The 18,707-nt window shown below is 38.1% G+C and overlaps 1 protein-coding gene across 1 annotated transcript; it reads left to right on the top strand.

Annotated features, from left to right (window-relative positions):
• The first annotated feature begins 260 nt into the window (after positions 1–260).
• On the top strand, positions 261–18,384 carry LOC126817001 (transient receptor potential cation channel subfamily V member 6). The gene is made up of 11 exons (XM_056099922.1): positions 261–819; positions 3,565–3,887; positions 6,741–6,914; positions 7,678–7,867; positions 9,745–9,967; positions 10,958–11,059; positions 11,778–11,927; positions 12,839–12,921; positions 13,170–13,359; positions 14,658–14,697; positions 18,365–18,384. Exons 2-11 carry the CDS (start codon positions 3,596–3,598, stop codon positions 18,382–18,384), a joined length of 1,464 nt encoding a protein of 487 aa, XP_055955897.1. The 5' UTR covers positions 261–819; positions 3,565–3,595.
• The last annotated feature ends 323 nt before the right edge of the window (positions 18,385–18,707 follow it).

Here is an 18,707-nt window from a genome sequence, read left to right as displayed (position 1 = left end):
CTCTAAATAAACTGCATACATCACAAACTGTAACGTTTGAACGCGTACTAAACTTATTCAATATAATACAATATCTATGAAATGTATACCCAGGTTAAACACATGTATATACAACACGGCTATTTAATAACTTCAGTCAATATAGATTTCACGTTTTATATTTAATAAATTTACATTTAAAATAGATAGTGTTTAACTGTGACCGTGTTAATATATTTAGTAAACACAATATAAACTGGTATAGTGATTGACTATGACTGTGTTAGATTTAACGTGTATAGTGTTTTACCGTGACCGTGTTAGAGTTAACGTATATAATGTTTAACTGTGACCGTGTTAGATTTAACGTATATAGTGTTTTACCGTGACCGTGTTAGATTTAACGTATATAGTGTTTTACTGTGACTGTGTATGATTTAAGGTATATAGTGTTTTACTGTGACTGTGTATGATTTAAGGTATATAGTGTTTTACTGTGACTGTGTTAAATTTAGTGTTTAAATTTAGTGTTTAACGGTTATAATTAATAATAACTGCAGAAGAACACCACAACATAAAAACAGACGGAAACCAGTCGAAAACAAACCCGTGTACACCACACACAACACAGGGAACATTACCAGCAATAAATAACACATCAAGTGCTATCAAATCAAGTGAATGTGCGAGAGTCGTAAGTGTGTTCTGCCCCGGGTTTGTAATACAGTGTGACTATGATATATCTATAATGTGGGTGTGATTAACTGTGTTATATTTAATCAATTCCTGGTTTAATCAAATAATCAAGGAAACTTGTAGAAGTCTGATACTCTGTTTGAGGTTTGTAGAATATGTATTTAAATTAAATTATATATATGTATTTCAGATGGTACAAAAAAAAAACCCGTGGTGCGTGGACTCATTTTGGTGTACGTAATAGAACCCTTAACAGTGGGAATTTGTTATAAGAGTAGATCGTAGCGCCGCTGTCCGGGCAAAATTCCATACATAGCACGCTGTATGGTGGCTGTACGTCTTCATTCTGAGTAGGAAATTAAGATGTTAAACCCGATGGGTGGGGGGGGGGGGGCACGGTGGCTAAGTGGGTATGACGCTGTTCCATCACTGCACTGGCCGAGAAAGTTCATCCAGATTTTCCAGCGTGGTTGCCACTTATCAGGGATGCAGGACGGAGGGCCTGGCAAAGACAGTTGTCTAATCGTTCGGATGGGACGAAAAACCGAGGTCCCGTGTACATAAAAGATCCCTTGACAGTTGGAATTCGATATAAGAGTAGGCAGTAGTGCGGCTGCCCGGGCAAAATTTCCCCCATAGCACACTATATGGCGTATGCCCGTCTTCATTAGCCCAGTCGGAGCAGAACAGGAAGACGTTACACCCCATTTCATTTCATTTCGTTAAACCCTATTAGATTAGCCCGCGTAGTGCCCCTGCGTAGTGCTGCTGCCCGGGCAAAATTTCCCTCATAGCACACTGTATGCTCGTCTTCATTAGCCCAGTCGGAGCAGAACAGTAGGACGTTAAACCAGGTTTCATGTAACCATTGATATATATATAATATTGTGTAAGTCTCAACCTCACCGAAGTCTCGTGTTGACGAGACGTTAAAGCCAAGATACACGTTGATTATATAAGAATAACTTTACAATAACCATGTTTACATGGTACACCTGTCTCGTGGTTCTATTTATAGAACGTGACACAAATAATAAACTCCTTATAATAACTGTATAGAATATATACAGGTAGGGCAGAGTAGAATACAGGTAGATGTAAATACAGGTAAATACAGGTATGCTAAATTATATAGATCTTAAGAGTTAGGACGGAGAGTAAAATACAGGTGTAAACACAGGTACATTAATAGATGTCAATAGCTATAGCAAGACTTAAAGAGTGGGGAAGCGGGACGGTGGGTATAAAATTTACAAGTCTCGACAACCGAACACCGCTGCTTGGTATTGTACAGTGCAGTACAGCTTACTTAGTTTATTAAGGACTAACCGCTAATAAATTTGTAGGGTAACGGTGCCACGGTTTGTGTCTGATCCGAACCGCTGCTTGATATTGTACAGTGCAGTTTTTAATGTCGTTCCATTGGAGTGATGATTTAAACACACATTCACATCCGGAATTAGGTTATCAGTCAAATTCGTGAAATATTTGTCAGAAATAATATTATGGCTTCGATTTAAATAAATGACACTAACTAGGTCGGAACAAACATTTTATTTCAATAATTCGCTTGTGTGTAAGTTTCTTAAGTAATTGTAAAAAACTGGAGGACCCGGAGAAAACCTACGAGGTTGGTAAAACAATCCTACAACTCATCACGTGATTCACCCACAGATCTTATGATCTAAAGCGCACGTATTACACCGCTCAGTCACCGAACCCTGCCTAAAATAGTGGGAATTCTCTGTTGGCTATGTCAGTTTTTTCTCACATACAAAGGGGGTTTGGATGGCCGAATGGTTAGCACGTGCGCGCTGTATCATAAGGCCTGTCACTGAGTCAACTGGCGTGGCTGTACGTGACAAGGAGTAGTGTCGCCTGTCCAGCCTCGTGGGTTTTCTCCGGGTCCTCCGGTTTCCTCCCACTGCTAAAGACCCCTAAGCGCAAGCGAATTATTGAAATAAAATTAAACCATATGTCAGTCCCAAAAGGACCTAGTTTGTGTTGAGTGGACGTTAAACCCCATTTCTCTCCTTCTCTCTCTGTGTAAATGTTGTCATTAATTTGTAGATACTAAACACTTTCTACATGTATAATGTATACTGTGTAATGTATAAAAAGTTTATATACGTACATGTACATTGTGCAGGTGTACTATAAGACAAAGGGTTGATTCACTCAACCATGAAATGATTACACAGCTTAAAACATAATACTAATACAGAACTCATCACGTGACACACACCAAAACACAAAAATCTGTTTATTTAAATTTTGTGAATTAATAGGGTGCGGTTTCTAATTTCTCAGTTAAAACGGTGTGTTTTTCGACTATTAGATTTTAAAAGTTACTAGGGCGTGATTTGTTATTTTTATTGTTTATTAGTCAATAGTGTGTCATTTGTTATTTTTATTGTTTTTTAGTCAATAGTGTGTCATTTGTTATTTTTATTGTTTATTAGCTAAAGGCTCAATACCACTCTTGTTGTAACTGAATAATATGTCCCAATCTTTATTCTGGTCAACAAATTGTACTATTTTACAATATTCCAATTAATTAATGATACAAATTTCCTCTTAACACATCTAATTTAAAAAATTGGAAAAATTCAATTAAATTATTTGAAAAGCCTGATGTAAAGCTTTTCAAATGTGACTTGGATTTAAAAATATTTTTGAACCCTCTGGACAAGCAAAATAGGATTTAATGGATAATTTACACAACAGGTAGGACACTAACACATCTAGTACTTAGAATAAGGCTATTTTTTATTTTCTGGAGCTGTCAAGCCAGCAAGAGTGTTATTGTCCCTTTATTAGTGTGTCATTTGTTATTTTTATGTTTTATTAGTTAATAGTGTGTCATTTGTTATTTTTATTATTTATTAGTTAATAGGGTGTGATTCGTAGTATTACCAAGATGGCGCAGTCGGTGTCGTTTAACGTAAAAAAACAAGGTCAAGAAAGACCACTGTATGAATTGGTGGATATGAAAGGTGGAGGAGAACTGATAGAATTAATGAAACTGGCTTCATGCAACCACGATTATTCTACGTTAGACAACGAAATAAAAAAAATACAGAAATATCTGTACGCGGATGGAGGCGGAAGATTTGTAGCTATATCCAAACTAATCGAATATAGGAAAGCCCAGAGAAAAAAAATATTACGCGAAGACAGCCATCATGCCACCAAAAAAACAACACCACAAGGTTTGTAAATTAGAATAAAATTTGATTTAAGGCATCGTTGACATCTTGGGGGGTTGGATGGCCGAATGGTGTGCGTTGTGTCATAAAGTCGGCCACTGAGTCAACTGGGGTGGTTTCGATTTCCCGGTTGTACGTGGCAAGGAGTAGGATCGCCCGTCCAACGCCGTAGGTTTGCTATGGGTCCTCCGGTTTACTCCTACTGCTAAAGACCCCTAGCGCAAGCGAATTATTGAAATAAAATTAAACCATATGTCAGGGCAGTCCCGAAATGACCTACTCTCTCTCTCTCTCTTTCTCTCTCTCTCTCTCTCTCTCTCTCTCTGACAGCTTACTTAGTTTATTAAGGACTAACCGCTAATAAATTTGTAGGGTAACGGTGCCACGGTTTGTGTCTGATCCGAACCGCTAGGCACAAATACGTAAAACAAGATAAAATATATTTTATTAACGTGTCACCATGCATACACAAGTTTTAAAACATTAATGCATATAGACGCATAAAAGTAAAAAGTAGATGTCAGTCGATGACGACTTAAAGTAGCTAAGTCTCTAACTCAATATCATCCAAAGTCTTCCAGATTGACAACACGAATAATTTGTAAATTACCACGAAAAGATTGCATTCTGATATCCAATATGTAAGACAACCCCCCCCCCCATTTTACCATTGGTATACGAACCGTTTACCATAATGCGTTTCAGCGCCATTTCTAACAAGAGACTTGAAGAACGAGGCTAGACATATTCCACAAGTCATGTCAAACGGTGACGCCATATTCTTATCTGGAGAGCATGACAATAAATACTATCGGTGTAGACTGGGATAACCAGATGCTAGAGATTGTCATTCGATTGAGACTTATGGCGTATTTCATCGAACATAACTGATTAGAAATTAATGCAAAAACAGAAACGGTTGAATGTAAATCAGTTTATATACATTCATATTACATTATTATTTGCGTTGCGACACATTTGCGTCAATTTCTAGGACCCAAATATTAGCGATTTACCTCCTTTAAGAGACAGGGTTAAAATTTTCACATTTGTATAATCAATAAATTACATAGATGGGGATAAAACAAGAAAAATAATACCAAATTATGACCAAGCTCTTTCCTAATTCATACATCTTAATAATACAAGAGGAAAAGAGGGTAAAAGCTTATGTTGGTTTGATATATGGATTAGTAATTTAGTAATTTCATTATCTAATCCCTCACGCCATCCAGAACGCAAGTTTTATAACAACTAATCCAGATCCTAATGTAATAAAGACAAGTAAAACGAAATTTTGAACTATAAAAAACGAAACGAAATAGAACGTAAATTAAATTTGTCTGTTTTGGTTTATAACATTACCCGGTTATGATTTTAACGATATATTTAATTAACGTCAACCTAATTTTAACCCTATCTTTGTTTTTGACGTGGTCGTGGTTTGATATGTTAACGGTATATTTTCATAGCGTTACACGGTTTTGATTTTAACCGTATCTCTGCTTTTGACGTGATCGTGGTTTGATATGTTAACGGTATATTTTCATAGCGTTACACGGTTTCGATTTTAGCCGTATCTTTGCTTATGACGTGATCTTGTTTTGATGTTAACGATATATGATGTTAGAGTGTGTCTAGAGTTATCCCCTCTCTGGACCTACTCATTTTATTTACATGCATATATTTGAAACAGAAACCATAGCCTTGTTATCTAGAATGAAGCCTGACATGAATAACGTAAATGAAATGAAATGAAATGAAATGGAGTTTAACATCCTACTGTTCTACTCCTAACCTGGGCTAACGAAGACGGACATACGTCATTCAGTGTGCTATAAGGGAAATTTTGCCCGGACAGCGGCACTACGGCCTATTCTTATATCGGATTCCAACTGCCAAGGGATCTTTTACGTGCACGCCAATATGTACACGGGACCTCGGTTTTTCGTAGTAAAGTCATATGTAATAACTTGTAGTATACATGGACGTCTGACATGGAGCACAGATCTTGAGTCCTATCTAAAAATTTGTAGTGCACATAACTTGACTGATGAGACAGAAATACCCCACCCCACCCCAGAATCGAATTGCTTTGGTGATACGTTTAAAGCGAGAATTTCATATTTTCTAAGAAAGTCAAAACATAACTATTTCTATGTCTTTTGCTCAATAGGTTGTCAACTCATTATTATACGATCATAAGTTATCTTTCTCACACTTAAAAATCATTCACTCCCGGAAATAATAACAAAATTACCTCCCTTGTTTTTCTATTCCACCCATGAAATAGCTATTTTCAAACGTTTGAATTTGAAGTTGAAAATGATTTTTTTGTTAATTTCTCAACTGGCAATAGTGAATTATAGGATTAATAGGATTATTCTTTAACAAGGTAAGACTGTAGATACCATCTATTTTAAGGCTTTATTTTAATACATTTTAGAAGTATAACTTAAAAATATGAAATTATCGCTTTAAGGTCATCTCTTTATTTCTTTACAGATACCCTATTAAGTGTGGATCTTCTCATTTATTAGGGGGGGGGGGGGGTAGATGGCCGAATGGTTAGCACGCGCACTGTATCATACGGTCTGTCATTGAGTCAGGTTTCGATTCCCCGGTTGTACGTGACAAGGAGTAGGGTCGCCTGTTCAACCTCGTGGGTTTTCTCCTGGTTCTCCGGTTTCCTCCCCCTGCTAAAGATCCCTACGCGCAAGCGAATGATTGAAATAAAATTAAACCATGTGTTCGTCCCGAAATGACCTAGTTTGTGTCGAGTGGACATTAAACCCCATCTCTCACTCTCTCTCTCTCTCTCTCTCTCTCTAATTTATTATTTTGTTGATTTTCCAGATTCGGTTAAACGTGAAGTATGTTGGAATTTGGACGAACGTGGTACGGTAGGCGAGACAATCCTTCACCTGTGTTTCTTGAACCCAACCCAGACTCACAGAGAACTGGCCAAACGTTTAATGGACATTTACCCCAATCTGGTGAAAGATATCTACAATGGTGACGAATACTACGGTAAACTACAGCACCAGCACTTTATGGACCCGGGGCTAATCCCCAACTGCTATTCATCTTGGATCCAGAGCTAATCCCCAACTGCTATTCATCTTGGATCCAGAGCTAATCCCCAACCACTACTCATCCTTGACTCGGAGCTAATCCCCAACCGCTACTCATCTTCGACCCAGAGCTAATCCCCAACCGCTACTCATCTTCGACCCAGAGCTAATCCCCAACCGCTACTCATCCTTGACTCGGAGCTAATCCCCAACCGCTACTCATCTTCGACCCAGAGCCAATCCCCAACCGCTACTCATGTTAGACTCGGAGCTAATCCCCAACTGTTATTCAGCTTGGATCCGAAGCTAATCCCCAGCCGCTATTCATCTTAGACCCAGAGCTAATCCCCAACCATTACTCATCCTTGACTCGGAGCTAATCCCCAACCGCTACTCATCTTGAATCCGAAGCTAACCCACAACCGCTACTCATCCTTTACTTGGAGCTAATCCCCAACCGTTACTCATCTTAGACCTAGAGCTAATCCCCAACCGCTACTCATCCTGGACCCGGGACTAATCCCCAACCGCTACTCATCGTGGACTGTACCAACCTAAAAAAAATAAATATTTTGACCATTTGCGAAGATAATTGTATATGTTGCATACCAATTTAATTTAGTAATTTGAATATTATATAATTTAATTTCATTTGTAGTGGTAGTGTGATTCTTAAAACATGTGGATGCTTACTAGGTTTTCGTATTTCTAAACAACAGGCGAGAATGTACTACATATGGCCATTGCAAATGAAGATAGTGAAATGGTGAAGTTTGTTTTAGATAAAGGCGCTGATTGTCGAGCCCGAGCTTGTGGACGATTCTTCTTTCCTGAAGATCAGAAAAAATCCCTAACTGATGATCCACCTAATGAATGGGTCAAGGTCTCGACAAAAACAGACTATAAGGGGTGAGTACCAACCACAGGGGCGACATTCACTAAAACTTAAACGGATGCAACTGTTTCATTGGTTGAAATTCAAAACTCAAATTCAAAAACGGATGCAGACGTTTCAATATTTAAGATTCAAAATCCTAGGACAAATTCTAGCTCTTGGCCAATGAAAGTTCAGGATTCTTGAAATATTTTGATTTAAGTTTTCATGAATTAGACCCCTGGACTTAGATTTACATTTTTTATAATGTTGATTTCAATGGTTTATCACTTTAACGTTATACTGTTTTAGCTCGCTAGCCTGGAGGTCGCGTGTTCGAACTCTGCATTACTCGCTAGTCTGGAGGTCACGTGTTCGAACTCTGCATTACTCGCTAGTCTGGAGATCACGTGTTCGAACTCTGCATTACTCGCTAGTCTGGAGGTCACGTGTTCGAACTCTGCATTACTCGCTAGTCTGGAGGTCACGTGTTCGAACTCTGCATTACTCGCTAGTCTGGAGGTCGCGTGTTCGAACTCTGCATTACTCGCTAGTCTGGAGGTCGCGTGTTCGAACTCTGCATTACTCGCTAGTCTGGAGGTCGCGTGTTCGAACTCTGCATTACTCGCTAGTCTGGAGGTCGCGTGTTCGAACTCTGCATTACTCGCTAGTCTGAAGGTCGCGTGTTCGAACTCTGCATTACTCGCTAGTCTGGAGGTCACGTGTTCGAACTCTGCATTACTCGCTAGTCTGGAGGTCACGTGTTCGAACTCTGCATTACCCGAGAAAGTTTATCGGGATTTTCCGACGCGGTTTCGCGGACAGCTGTTTAGTTGTTCGGATGGGGAGAAAACCCGAGGGCCCGTGTATACATTGGTGTGCACGATGCCCGTCTTCATTAGCCCAGTCGGAGCAGAACAATAGGAGGTTAAACCCCATTTCATTTCACTCTCACTTTCAATAGTGTACCACTTTAACGTTATATTGTTTTGGTTTCAAAGGTGTACCGCTTTAACTTTATATTGTTTTGGTTTCAAAGGTGTACCGCTTTAACGTATATTGTTTTGGTTTCAAAGGTGTACCGCTTTAACGTTATATTGTTTTGGTTTTAGCTAGATCTTGTTTTTTGACTTTGATGTTAAACTAATATGATTTTGACATTATCGTGTTTTATGGTAAACTTGTCTGTTTTGGTTAAGATTAATCAACTGTTTATAACATTACCCGGTTATGATTTTTTAAAACGGTATATTTAATAAACGTCATCCTAATTTTAACCCTATCTTTGTTTTTGACGTGATCGTGGTTTGATATGTTAACGGTATATTTTCATAGCGTTACACGGTTTTGAATTTAACCGTATCTCTGCTTTTGACGTGATCGTGTTTTGATGTTAACGATATATTTTCATAACGTCATATTTTCATATCGTTTTGATGTTAACGGTATACGGTATATTTTCATTACGCTACACGGTTTTGATTTTAGCCGTATCTTTGTTTTTGACGTTTTCATGGTTTGATGTTAACGGTATATTTTCATAACGTTACACGGTTTTGATTTTAACCGTATCTTTTTTTTGGCGTGATCTTGGTTTGATGTTAACGTTACACAGTTACATGTAGCGTTACACAGTTTATATGTTCACGATATATTTTAACAAAGTTACACAGGATTCTGTAATGTCATAATGGTTTGGTTTTAACTGCATCTTTCTTTAATGGTATAATGATTTTATTTTGAGGGTATTTTTCTATAATGTCATAATGGTTTGATTTTAAGCCTGTCTTTTTATGACATTATCCTGTTTTGAATAAAATATTAAATTGTTTGTAATATGATAAGTAGGCACTAAATTATTTCGCTGTTTTACGTGTGTATTTTTTTAATTTTTTTATTTTTATTTTTTCAGCAACGCGTACTTCGGAGAATATCCTCTCAGTTTTGCTGTAAGTTTACATAAACCATGTTCAGATTCAGACAAACGAAGATCAGGTTCCGACAATCCAGATTATATTTCATGGATTCTAGAGAAAGATCGAGAAACGAAGAAACCCGACGAACCACCTTTGATTAACTTACAAGATTCTAATGGTAATACGGTATTACATATGGCCGTTATACACGATAAAAAGGTAACATCAATAATGAAATGATATCTGTAAAAGCACAATATTCCTCACTTTACACCGACTGGTCTAATGAAGACGGGTAATACAATGGAGTGTATTATAATAAGGGAAATTGTGGCTGGACATATAATGCACATTATTCCGCATTGAAAGGCAAATATAGCCCAATGAAGTTGGACTTACGTGATACCGTGTGCCCCGACTGGTCTTATGAAGAAGGGCATAAGGCAATACAGTGAGCCCCGACTTGTCTAATGAAGAAGTACATACGTCATACAATTTCTACTGTAGGGATTTTATTACGTTTAAACGTCATTTATCCAAATCAATAGACATTTCTCGTAGCCACACCCCACCCCCACCCACCCGCTTCTAAATATGTATGCCCCAGCTAATACCCCCCCCCCCGTCCAAAGATGTATACCCCAGGTAATACACTCCCTTCTCAATATGTATGCCCCAGCCAATACCCACCTCCTTCCAAATATGTATAGCCCAGCTATTTATCGTAGCCACGCCCCACCCCCACCCACCCGCTTCTCAATATGTATGCCCCAGCCAATACCCACCCCCCGTCCAAAGATGTATACCCCAGGTAATACACTCCCTTCTCAATATGTATGCCCCAGCCAATACCCACCCCCTTCCAAATATGTATAGCCCAGCTATGTTTTTTCTCCGGTGTCTAAACTTAAGTATAAAATCTAATTAAAATTGTTTTTACCCTCAAGCAAAGATTGTTATATTTATTTTTCTATCCACATGCCCACCATTCCACGTCTAATACTTTTTGTACCAGGAAGTGGTACCCAAGCTCAACCTCAACTTATCTTCTTGTTCAACTTCATCTTGTTCTTGGTGTTCTTCTTGTTCATGTTGTTCTTCTAGATATCGTTTTCTTCTTCTTCTTCTTCTTCTTCTTCTAATATCACAACTCCAAGATGACGAGTTCGCTTGAACTTATTAATTTTAATTATTGGTATTTGTTTTCAGGAATTGCTTCAACGTTTAATGGATGAAGGTGCAGATCTGAACATTAAAAACAAGCAAGGATTAACACCGTTAACACTGGCAGCAAAGCTAGCTAGAAAGGAGGTTGGTTAATTATTAATTCTTCTGGTGTATCTAAAGAACAATGACAGTAATTTGATATAATTTAAAGGAAATCACATGTAAACTACCATATTAAGAACGTTGAATCCATATTAGGTATATCAGTCCAAATATGGTTCAGTTCCGTACAGTATTTACAAACGTATGATGAATTGAAAATGTATCCTCTTCAGACCATATTTAGGATTTGCTTTTCTTCAAAATTAAGTAAATTTTGTATGTTTGAATCTGTTCTGGAGTTAAAGAGCACAGAATTTGTGCATGTTTTATGTGTTTGAATCCATTCTGGAATAAGAGTTTGTGCATGTTTCAGATGTTTAAATCTGTCCTATAGAGATAGAGACAACAGCGGTTTTATATGTTTCAGATGTTTGAATCTATCCTAGAGATAGCCAGAATAGAGTTTTGTATGTTTCAGATGTTTGTATGTTAGAATGTTTTCTAGAGATAGAGACAACAGAGGTTTTATATGTTTCAGATGTTTGAATCTATCCTAGAGATAGCCAGAATAGAGTTTTGTATGTTTCAGATGTTTGTATGTTAGAATGTTTTCTAGAGATAGAGACAACAGAGGTTTTATATGTTTCAGATGTTTGAATCTATCCTAGAGATAGCCAGAATAGAGTTTTGTATGTTTCAGATGTTTGTATGTTAGAATGTTTTCTAGAGATAGAGACAACAGAGTTTTTGTATGTTTCAGATGTTTGAATCAATTCTGGAGTTAGAGAGAACAGAGTTCTGGAGATTTGGGGATGTTTTGTGTGCTGGCTATACTCTAGAAGATTTTGACACTATCTCAAAGAGTGGCAAAATTAACCACAATTCAGCTCTCAATCTGATTGTTTATGGGGTAAGGAAATTGATCTCCGTCGTCATTGACAACATCTATAATATAATCAATCTGTTGGTATAGAGATACACTCTACCAGAATAAACGTTTATTAAAACTAGCAGAGATCCCTTACCTTCAAGGATTCCCCGCCATGTTTCCCTTTGTCAATGGTGCTGGACGGAGCACTGGCAAGATCAGTGTCTAGTAGTTCGAGTGGTTGGCAAAAACCAAGTTGTGTGTACTCGTAAAGGAACAACTGACAGGCCTTAGCTCTGCAACATTTCCCCCAAAGCACACTCCATATGCACGTCTTTATTAGCCCAGTCGGTAAAGAGTGAAGATTGGGATTTAACGTCAACTCGACACAAATACGTTATTTTGGGACTAAAACATGTCTAAATATTATTTCAATAATTCGTTTGCGCGTAGTGACCTTCAGCTGTAGGAGGAAACTGGAGGACCAAGAGAACAGCCATGAGGTGGGACGGGCGACCCTGTTACGTGCAAGCAGGAAATCATCAATGGCAGACCTTATGGTCTAACGCGCACAAATCGAACATAGACTAGAGATAGTCGTGGTGGACTGTCATACTCTTACTGAACAACATTTTTGGACCAACCCAAGACAAAGTTTTAATTCTATTCTTCGGTTGCATTATGGTAGGTGTAGAAATGGTTTGGGGGAGGGTCGGGGTTGGTTGTGGTTTCGGTTTCGATACCTGGCTTGGTGATAGCGGCGCTTTCGGAGCCTCGTGCCGGGTACCCCGGTTACCCCCACTCCCACAGGAAATACCGATGCACATGCGTTGATATAACTGATAGGACGTAGAATGTTGTTTGATATATAACACCATCTGGTATCTATAATAATAAAATAAATATTTCCAGAAAGAACAATCACATATTGATAATAAAATAAATATTTCCAGAAAGAACAATCACATATTAATATGATAGATGGATTGGTCAAGAATATGCTGATCGATAAATGGAAAATATATATTCGACCCGAGTAAGTCAATTTATACAATTTCTCAAAACTATCGATTATATCTGGTTTTTTTTTGTTATATTGGATAGCAGCACATGTTGGTTCTGTCTGTGGTTTATTGTGCAGTTCTCCTGTATATTAAAATCAATGAACTATATTACTATTATTTTGCCCTATGCCCGTACAAAATGCCACTGTGTGGCATGTCTTCATTACCCCAGCGTAACAGTAGGACGTTAACCCCGATTTCATTTGGATTTTCATTTCAGGTTTTATATGAGATGTGTGCTGTTTGTGATATACTATGTGATGGCAGCGGTTGCCATCGGATTAAGACCAGGGAAGGATTATTGTATCGATAGGACGGTGCCAGTCAATTCGGATTATTGTAATCGATCTGAGATCAATATATCCGTCAACTCATGTTATCTTTATAAACCTTATAGAACCAAAGACACGGTGAGTATTGTAACACATTTATAACAACCTTATAGAAACAAAGACACCGTGAGTATTGTAAGTCATTCATAAGGAATGCTCGCTATGCAAGTCATTGGTCGGTCTCGTGTGTATACGTTACAATATATTAGAAGAGTCTACGGGGGCTCGATAGTCTGAAGGTCTCGTGCTCAATCCCTGTGTCGACCGAGAAGGCTCATCTGGATTTTCCGACGGGGTCTTCCTTTGTCAGTGTAGGACGGGGGCCTGACAAGGGAGAACGTATAGAAATGAAATGAAATTGGGTTTAACGTCCTACTGTTCTGATCTGAACTGGGCTAATGAAGACGGGCGTACGCCATACAGTGTGCCATGAGGGAAATTTTGCCAGGGCAGCGGCACTATCGCCTACTCTTATATCGAATTCCAACTGCCAAGGGATATTTTACGTGCATTCCAATGTATACACGGGACCTCGTTTTTTTGTCTCATCTGAAGGACTAGACAGGTGCACCACTGACAAGGGGAAACCACGTCGTAAAATCCGATGAACTTTCTCGGCCAATGCAGGGATCGAACACCCGACCTCCAGGCTAGCGAACCAGCGTCTTAACCAACTAGCCACCGTAGAACGTATAGTTTTTCGATATAAGGGTAGGGGGTAGCGCCGTTGTCCTACCACAATATCCCTCATAGCACAATGTTCCCGTCTTCATTAACGCTGTAGAAGTTGAACAGTAGTACGTTTAATCCCATTTCGTTTCAATCCACGTTACAAGAAACATGATAGGATGCCCGAACCTCGGTGGTTTTTACTGCTACTACCACTGACATCCTCATGTGGGTAAGAGATGTGATGATGGCCGGGGTTGGTCGCATGCCCACAAGACTCAAAGTATAGGGTCTAATACTAAGTGAGAATGGAAAACATTTGAAATATGTAAAACAACTGACATAGACTGGTTGTTCAAATTAAATATAAATAAGCCACATAGGTTATGTTTGGTGCCCCAATTGGAAGGCCCACTGAAATGATTGCTGACAGTGTCACCATTTCTGTCCCCCTCCCTCGTCCCCTTTGTACACTGTCAAAGTATGACGCCGAAGCTTGATGCAGGAATATAATGGCCATTAACCCAGTGTCTAGAAGAATGCATCAATATGATACATTTATATTATTTATTTCATAGATTCGGATCGTCCTAGAAGATTACGTGTATTATTTATTTCATAGATTCGGATCGTCCTAGAAGATTACGGGTATTAATTTTGTAGATACGGATCGTCCTAGAAGATTACGTGTATTATTTATTGTGTAGGTACGGATCGTCCTAGAAGATTACGTATATTATTTATTTTGTAGGTACGGATCGTCCTAGAGATATTAGTATGGTTGTCAGCGTTGCTGTATCTGATAATAGCTATATACAGAATTAAACATCAAACACTCGCTGGATTCGGCAGATCACTGGTCAGTTAAATAACGAATGGATTTGTTTATTTCTTTTTTTATTTACGGGTGGGTGTGTGGTCGGGTCGGGTAGGGGTGTGGTCGGGTTGGGTGGGTGTGGTCGGGTTGGGTGGGTGTGTGGTCGGGTCGGTCGGGTAGGGGTGTGGTCGGGTTGGGTGGGTTTGTGGTCGGGTCGGGTAGGGGTGTGGTCGGGTTGGGTGGGTGTGTGGTCGGGTCGGGTAGGGGTGTGGTCGGGTTGGGGTGTCATTAAACCAAGTGTCGTGGTTCCAATCTTACCGGCGGGGTTGGATGGCTGAATGGTTAGCGTTCGCGCGCTGTATCATAGTCTGTCATTGAGTCGACTGGCGTGGTTTCGAATCCCCTGTTGTACGTGACAAGGAGTAGGGTCGCCTGTCCAACCCCACTGCTAAAGACCTCTACGCGCAAGCGAATTATTGAAATAAAATTAAATCATATGTTAGTCCCGAAATGACCTAGTTTGTGTCGAGTGGACGTTAAACCCCATTTGTCTCTCTCTCTCTCTTCTCGCCCCCCCCCCCCTCTCTCTAACGTGGAATTCGATATAAGAGTAGGCGATAGTGCCGCTGCCCGGGCAAAATTTCCCTCATAGCACACTGTATGGCGTATGCCCGCCTTCATTAGCCCAGTATAGGGGCAGAACAGTAGGATATTAAACCCCATTTCATCACATCTCTCTCTATAACGGTGTTGTCCGAGAAACCACTGTGTAGTTGTAAAGTACTGAGGACTGGGCAAGAAACAACGTCTAGTCATTTTGATGCTATAACAAAACATGTTCACGTATAAAGTTGGCCTGCTTTTTAAAAAGATTTATGAAGTCAATCGCTGCCCACCATAACACACTGTATGGCGTATGTTCGTCTTTATTAACGAACATTCAAGTAGATAGTTAAACCCCATTCCACCCATTTTTTTTACCCAGTTTAGTCTTAAAGATCGCCAGTGAAACCCGTTATCACTGCATCACACTTTATCTTACAGAGAAACGTACCAGTAAAAGGCTTATTTTTATTTGCTTGCTTGATGGTGGTCGTTGTGTTGTTACCACTACGGTTTTCCTGTCAACCTCTTGTTGAAGATTGTGCCGCAGTTTTTAGCATTCTCCTGACCACCACATATTTTCTCTTCCTCTGCCAGTAAGTTAAACAAATATTTCACGATATTATTTAAATTACGAGCTTTATTTTTTTTTAATTCTGGTTCCTATTTTTTAAATCTTTTTTGATATTCTTTTTTATTTTATTTTTTTTTAATTTCGTTCGTTTTTGTTTTTTATCGATTCTTTATCTGTATATTTTTAATTATTTTTTTCTTATTTAATCTTTATTATATAGTCTGTCTCTTAATCTTTTTTCTTTCATTTTATTTTTATAAATCTGTTTATTTTTAAATAATCTGTTTTTTTGTAGTCTGTAATTTTTTAATCTGTACCTTTTTTAATCTATATTTTTTAATCCATTAGCCCAGTATAGGAGCAGAACAGTAGGACGTTAAACCCCATTTCATTTCATTTCATTTTCTTTTTTTTCTGTTAAATCTGTTTTTAAAAAATTTGTTGTTTTTGTTTTTTAATCTGGTTGTTGTTTTTAATTTGATTTTTATTCTGTTTTATTTTTTTTTATTTCTGATTGTTTTTTTTTTAATCTGTTTATTCTTTTTTTTTAACTTATCTGTATTTGTTTTAAATCTAGTTAAGTATTTAATTGTTTAATCTCGTTTACGCTAACAATTTTATAATCCTTTTTTTTTCAGAACGTGTAATTAATGATTTCGTTAATCTGTATTTTTCCAGGGGTTTCAAATTAATGGGCCCGTATGTTGTCATGGTTTATAAAATGATTGAAAGGGATTTAGTACGTTTTGTGATAATTTACGCCATTTTTGTGATTGGTTTCGCACAAGGTAAATATTAGAGTTACCTTTTTTATAGATTGGTGAAAAGGGATTCTACATACTACATAAAGGTGGTATAAATTGCGAAATGGGGTTTGAAGTCCTACTATCCGACTGGGATCATGAAGACGGGCATTCGCCATACAGTGTACAATGGCGGGAACTTTTCAACTGGACAGCGGCGGCACGACTAGGATGCAAACGGGTTTTAGGAAAAGGGCCAATCAATTTCTTTAAAGGCAATTGTCGACACTCTTGTTACATACATAAATAGAACTTTTTAAATAAATTGAGCCATTTTTGACTTCTCTATTCGAGATTAAACTTTGACAATATTGTATTTTTTAAAGGATTCTATTAGTGCTAAAATCTTTAAGTAAATTATGTTTGAATGGGGGTTTTTTAGTTTATATTTTTTGTACTTATTTATATTTCAGCCATGTTTTTGGTATTTAGACGTACCCAGACTGACAATCAGTTCCGGACATTCCTGGAAGCCCACATGGGCATGTTCATCATGTCTGTAGGAAAGTTTGAAGATATTTTCGGAACTTTTAAAGATTCGAAACACGAAGCCATTGGAAAGGTAAAGTAACAATATTATACCAAAGCATCCTAAAGTCATCGAGGGAGTCACGGTGACTAAGTGGGTAAGACGCTGGCTCTCTAGCCTGGGGTCGGATGTTCGATTCCTGCATTGGCCGAAAGTCCATTCAGATTTCCCCTTGTCAGTAATGCAGGACGAAGGGTCTGACAAGGGCAGCTGTCTAGTCGTTCGGAAGGTGAAAAACAGAGGTCCCCGTGTACACATTGGTGTGCACGTAAAGATCCCTTGTGACGTAGTGACGCTATCCGGGCAAAATTTCCCTCAATTTTGCCTAGGTAAAAAAAACACAGGAAAAAAAGTCACAGTTTTTTTTATTACATCTCAAATTCGTTCAATAACAATATAAACAATAACATACATAGCTTCATTTCCTAAAGTCATCGAAACTGAACATCGGTTATTTTTAAATGATATAAGTATAGGTGCATTATGTAAGCGCAAAATCTGCTCATTACAGAACTTATTTTTAACTTTACATGTTTTCTTCGAAATTTATGCATAATCAACTTTCATTACTCCCGGATTGCCTCGATATTAAGTGGATTAGACCAACCGCCCCATATAATTTGTTAACTTTAAAATTAAATATCCTAAAAATGACAATCGAAACTACTTGTTATTTTAGACTAACAAACAATTAGCCTTGTATCTATTTCAGACTAACATAGGGTAGTTTTAGACTAACATTCGGTTAGTGTAGTATCTATTTTGCCCCGAAACCGAGTTTCCTCCTACTCTTGATCGAATTTAGCAATCAAAGGTTCGTCCTGCAACCTTGACCTTGACATGAGGAGACTGGCCAACACCGGTAGGATGAGCTCAACGGTAGGAGAACTCAACGGTAGGACGAGCTCAACTGCGTCACAGTTTTAAAGAATGCTTGTTGTGTGTATATTGTTTTTTATAGATAGTATTTATAGTGTTTGTACAGTGTGTGTATATTTTATAGATAGTGTGTATAGGTGTTTGTATTATATTTTATCGATAGTGTTTGTAGTATATTTTATAGATAGTGTTTGTATTATATTTTATAGATAGTGTTTGTGGTTTATAGATTGTGTTTGTATTATATTTTATAGACAGTGTTTGTGGTTTATATGTTATTGGTGACCCTATTATTAATCAATATGTTAATTGCTATGATGGCCAATACATATGATGAAATAGCTAGTACCAAGAAAGAATGGGTTAGACAGGTCAGTATATCTTGTTATTTATTGTAATAATATCTAACAGACATGTCCTTCTTTTCTACACCAGATGTGACATATTTTCTTGGAACATCTCGCTTTACGGTCTTTAATTGTTGATATAATTCAGATATTTGTTTGATGAATTGAAATGGGGTTTAACGTCCATACGCCATACAGTCAGCTA

The sequence above is a fragment of the Patella vulgata genome, chromosome 3, assembly GCF_932274485.2.
Source record: "Patella vulgata chromosome 3, xgPatVulg1.2, whole genome shotgun sequence".
In the NCBI taxonomy this organism is placed as follows: domain Eukaryota; kingdom Metazoa; phylum Mollusca; class Gastropoda; family Patellidae; genus Patella; species Patella vulgata.
The sequence above is the reverse complement of the archived record's forward strand: the minus strand, read 5'-3'. Positions and strand labels throughout refer to the sequence as shown.

Coding starts and splice junctions, on each gene's coding strand:
- LOC126817001 (XM_056099922.1), top strand. CDS start 3,596: ATGGCGCAGTCGGTGTCGTTTAACGTAAAAAAACAAGGTCAAGAAAGA. Junction 12,922..13,169: donor AAAATATATATTCGACCCGA/GTAAGTCAATTT, acceptor TTTTCATTTCAG/GTTTTATATGAGATGTGTGC. Junction 13,360..14,657: donor CTTATAGAACCAAAGACACG/GTGAGTATTGTA, acceptor TTTATTGTGTAG/GTACGGATCGTCCTAGAAGA.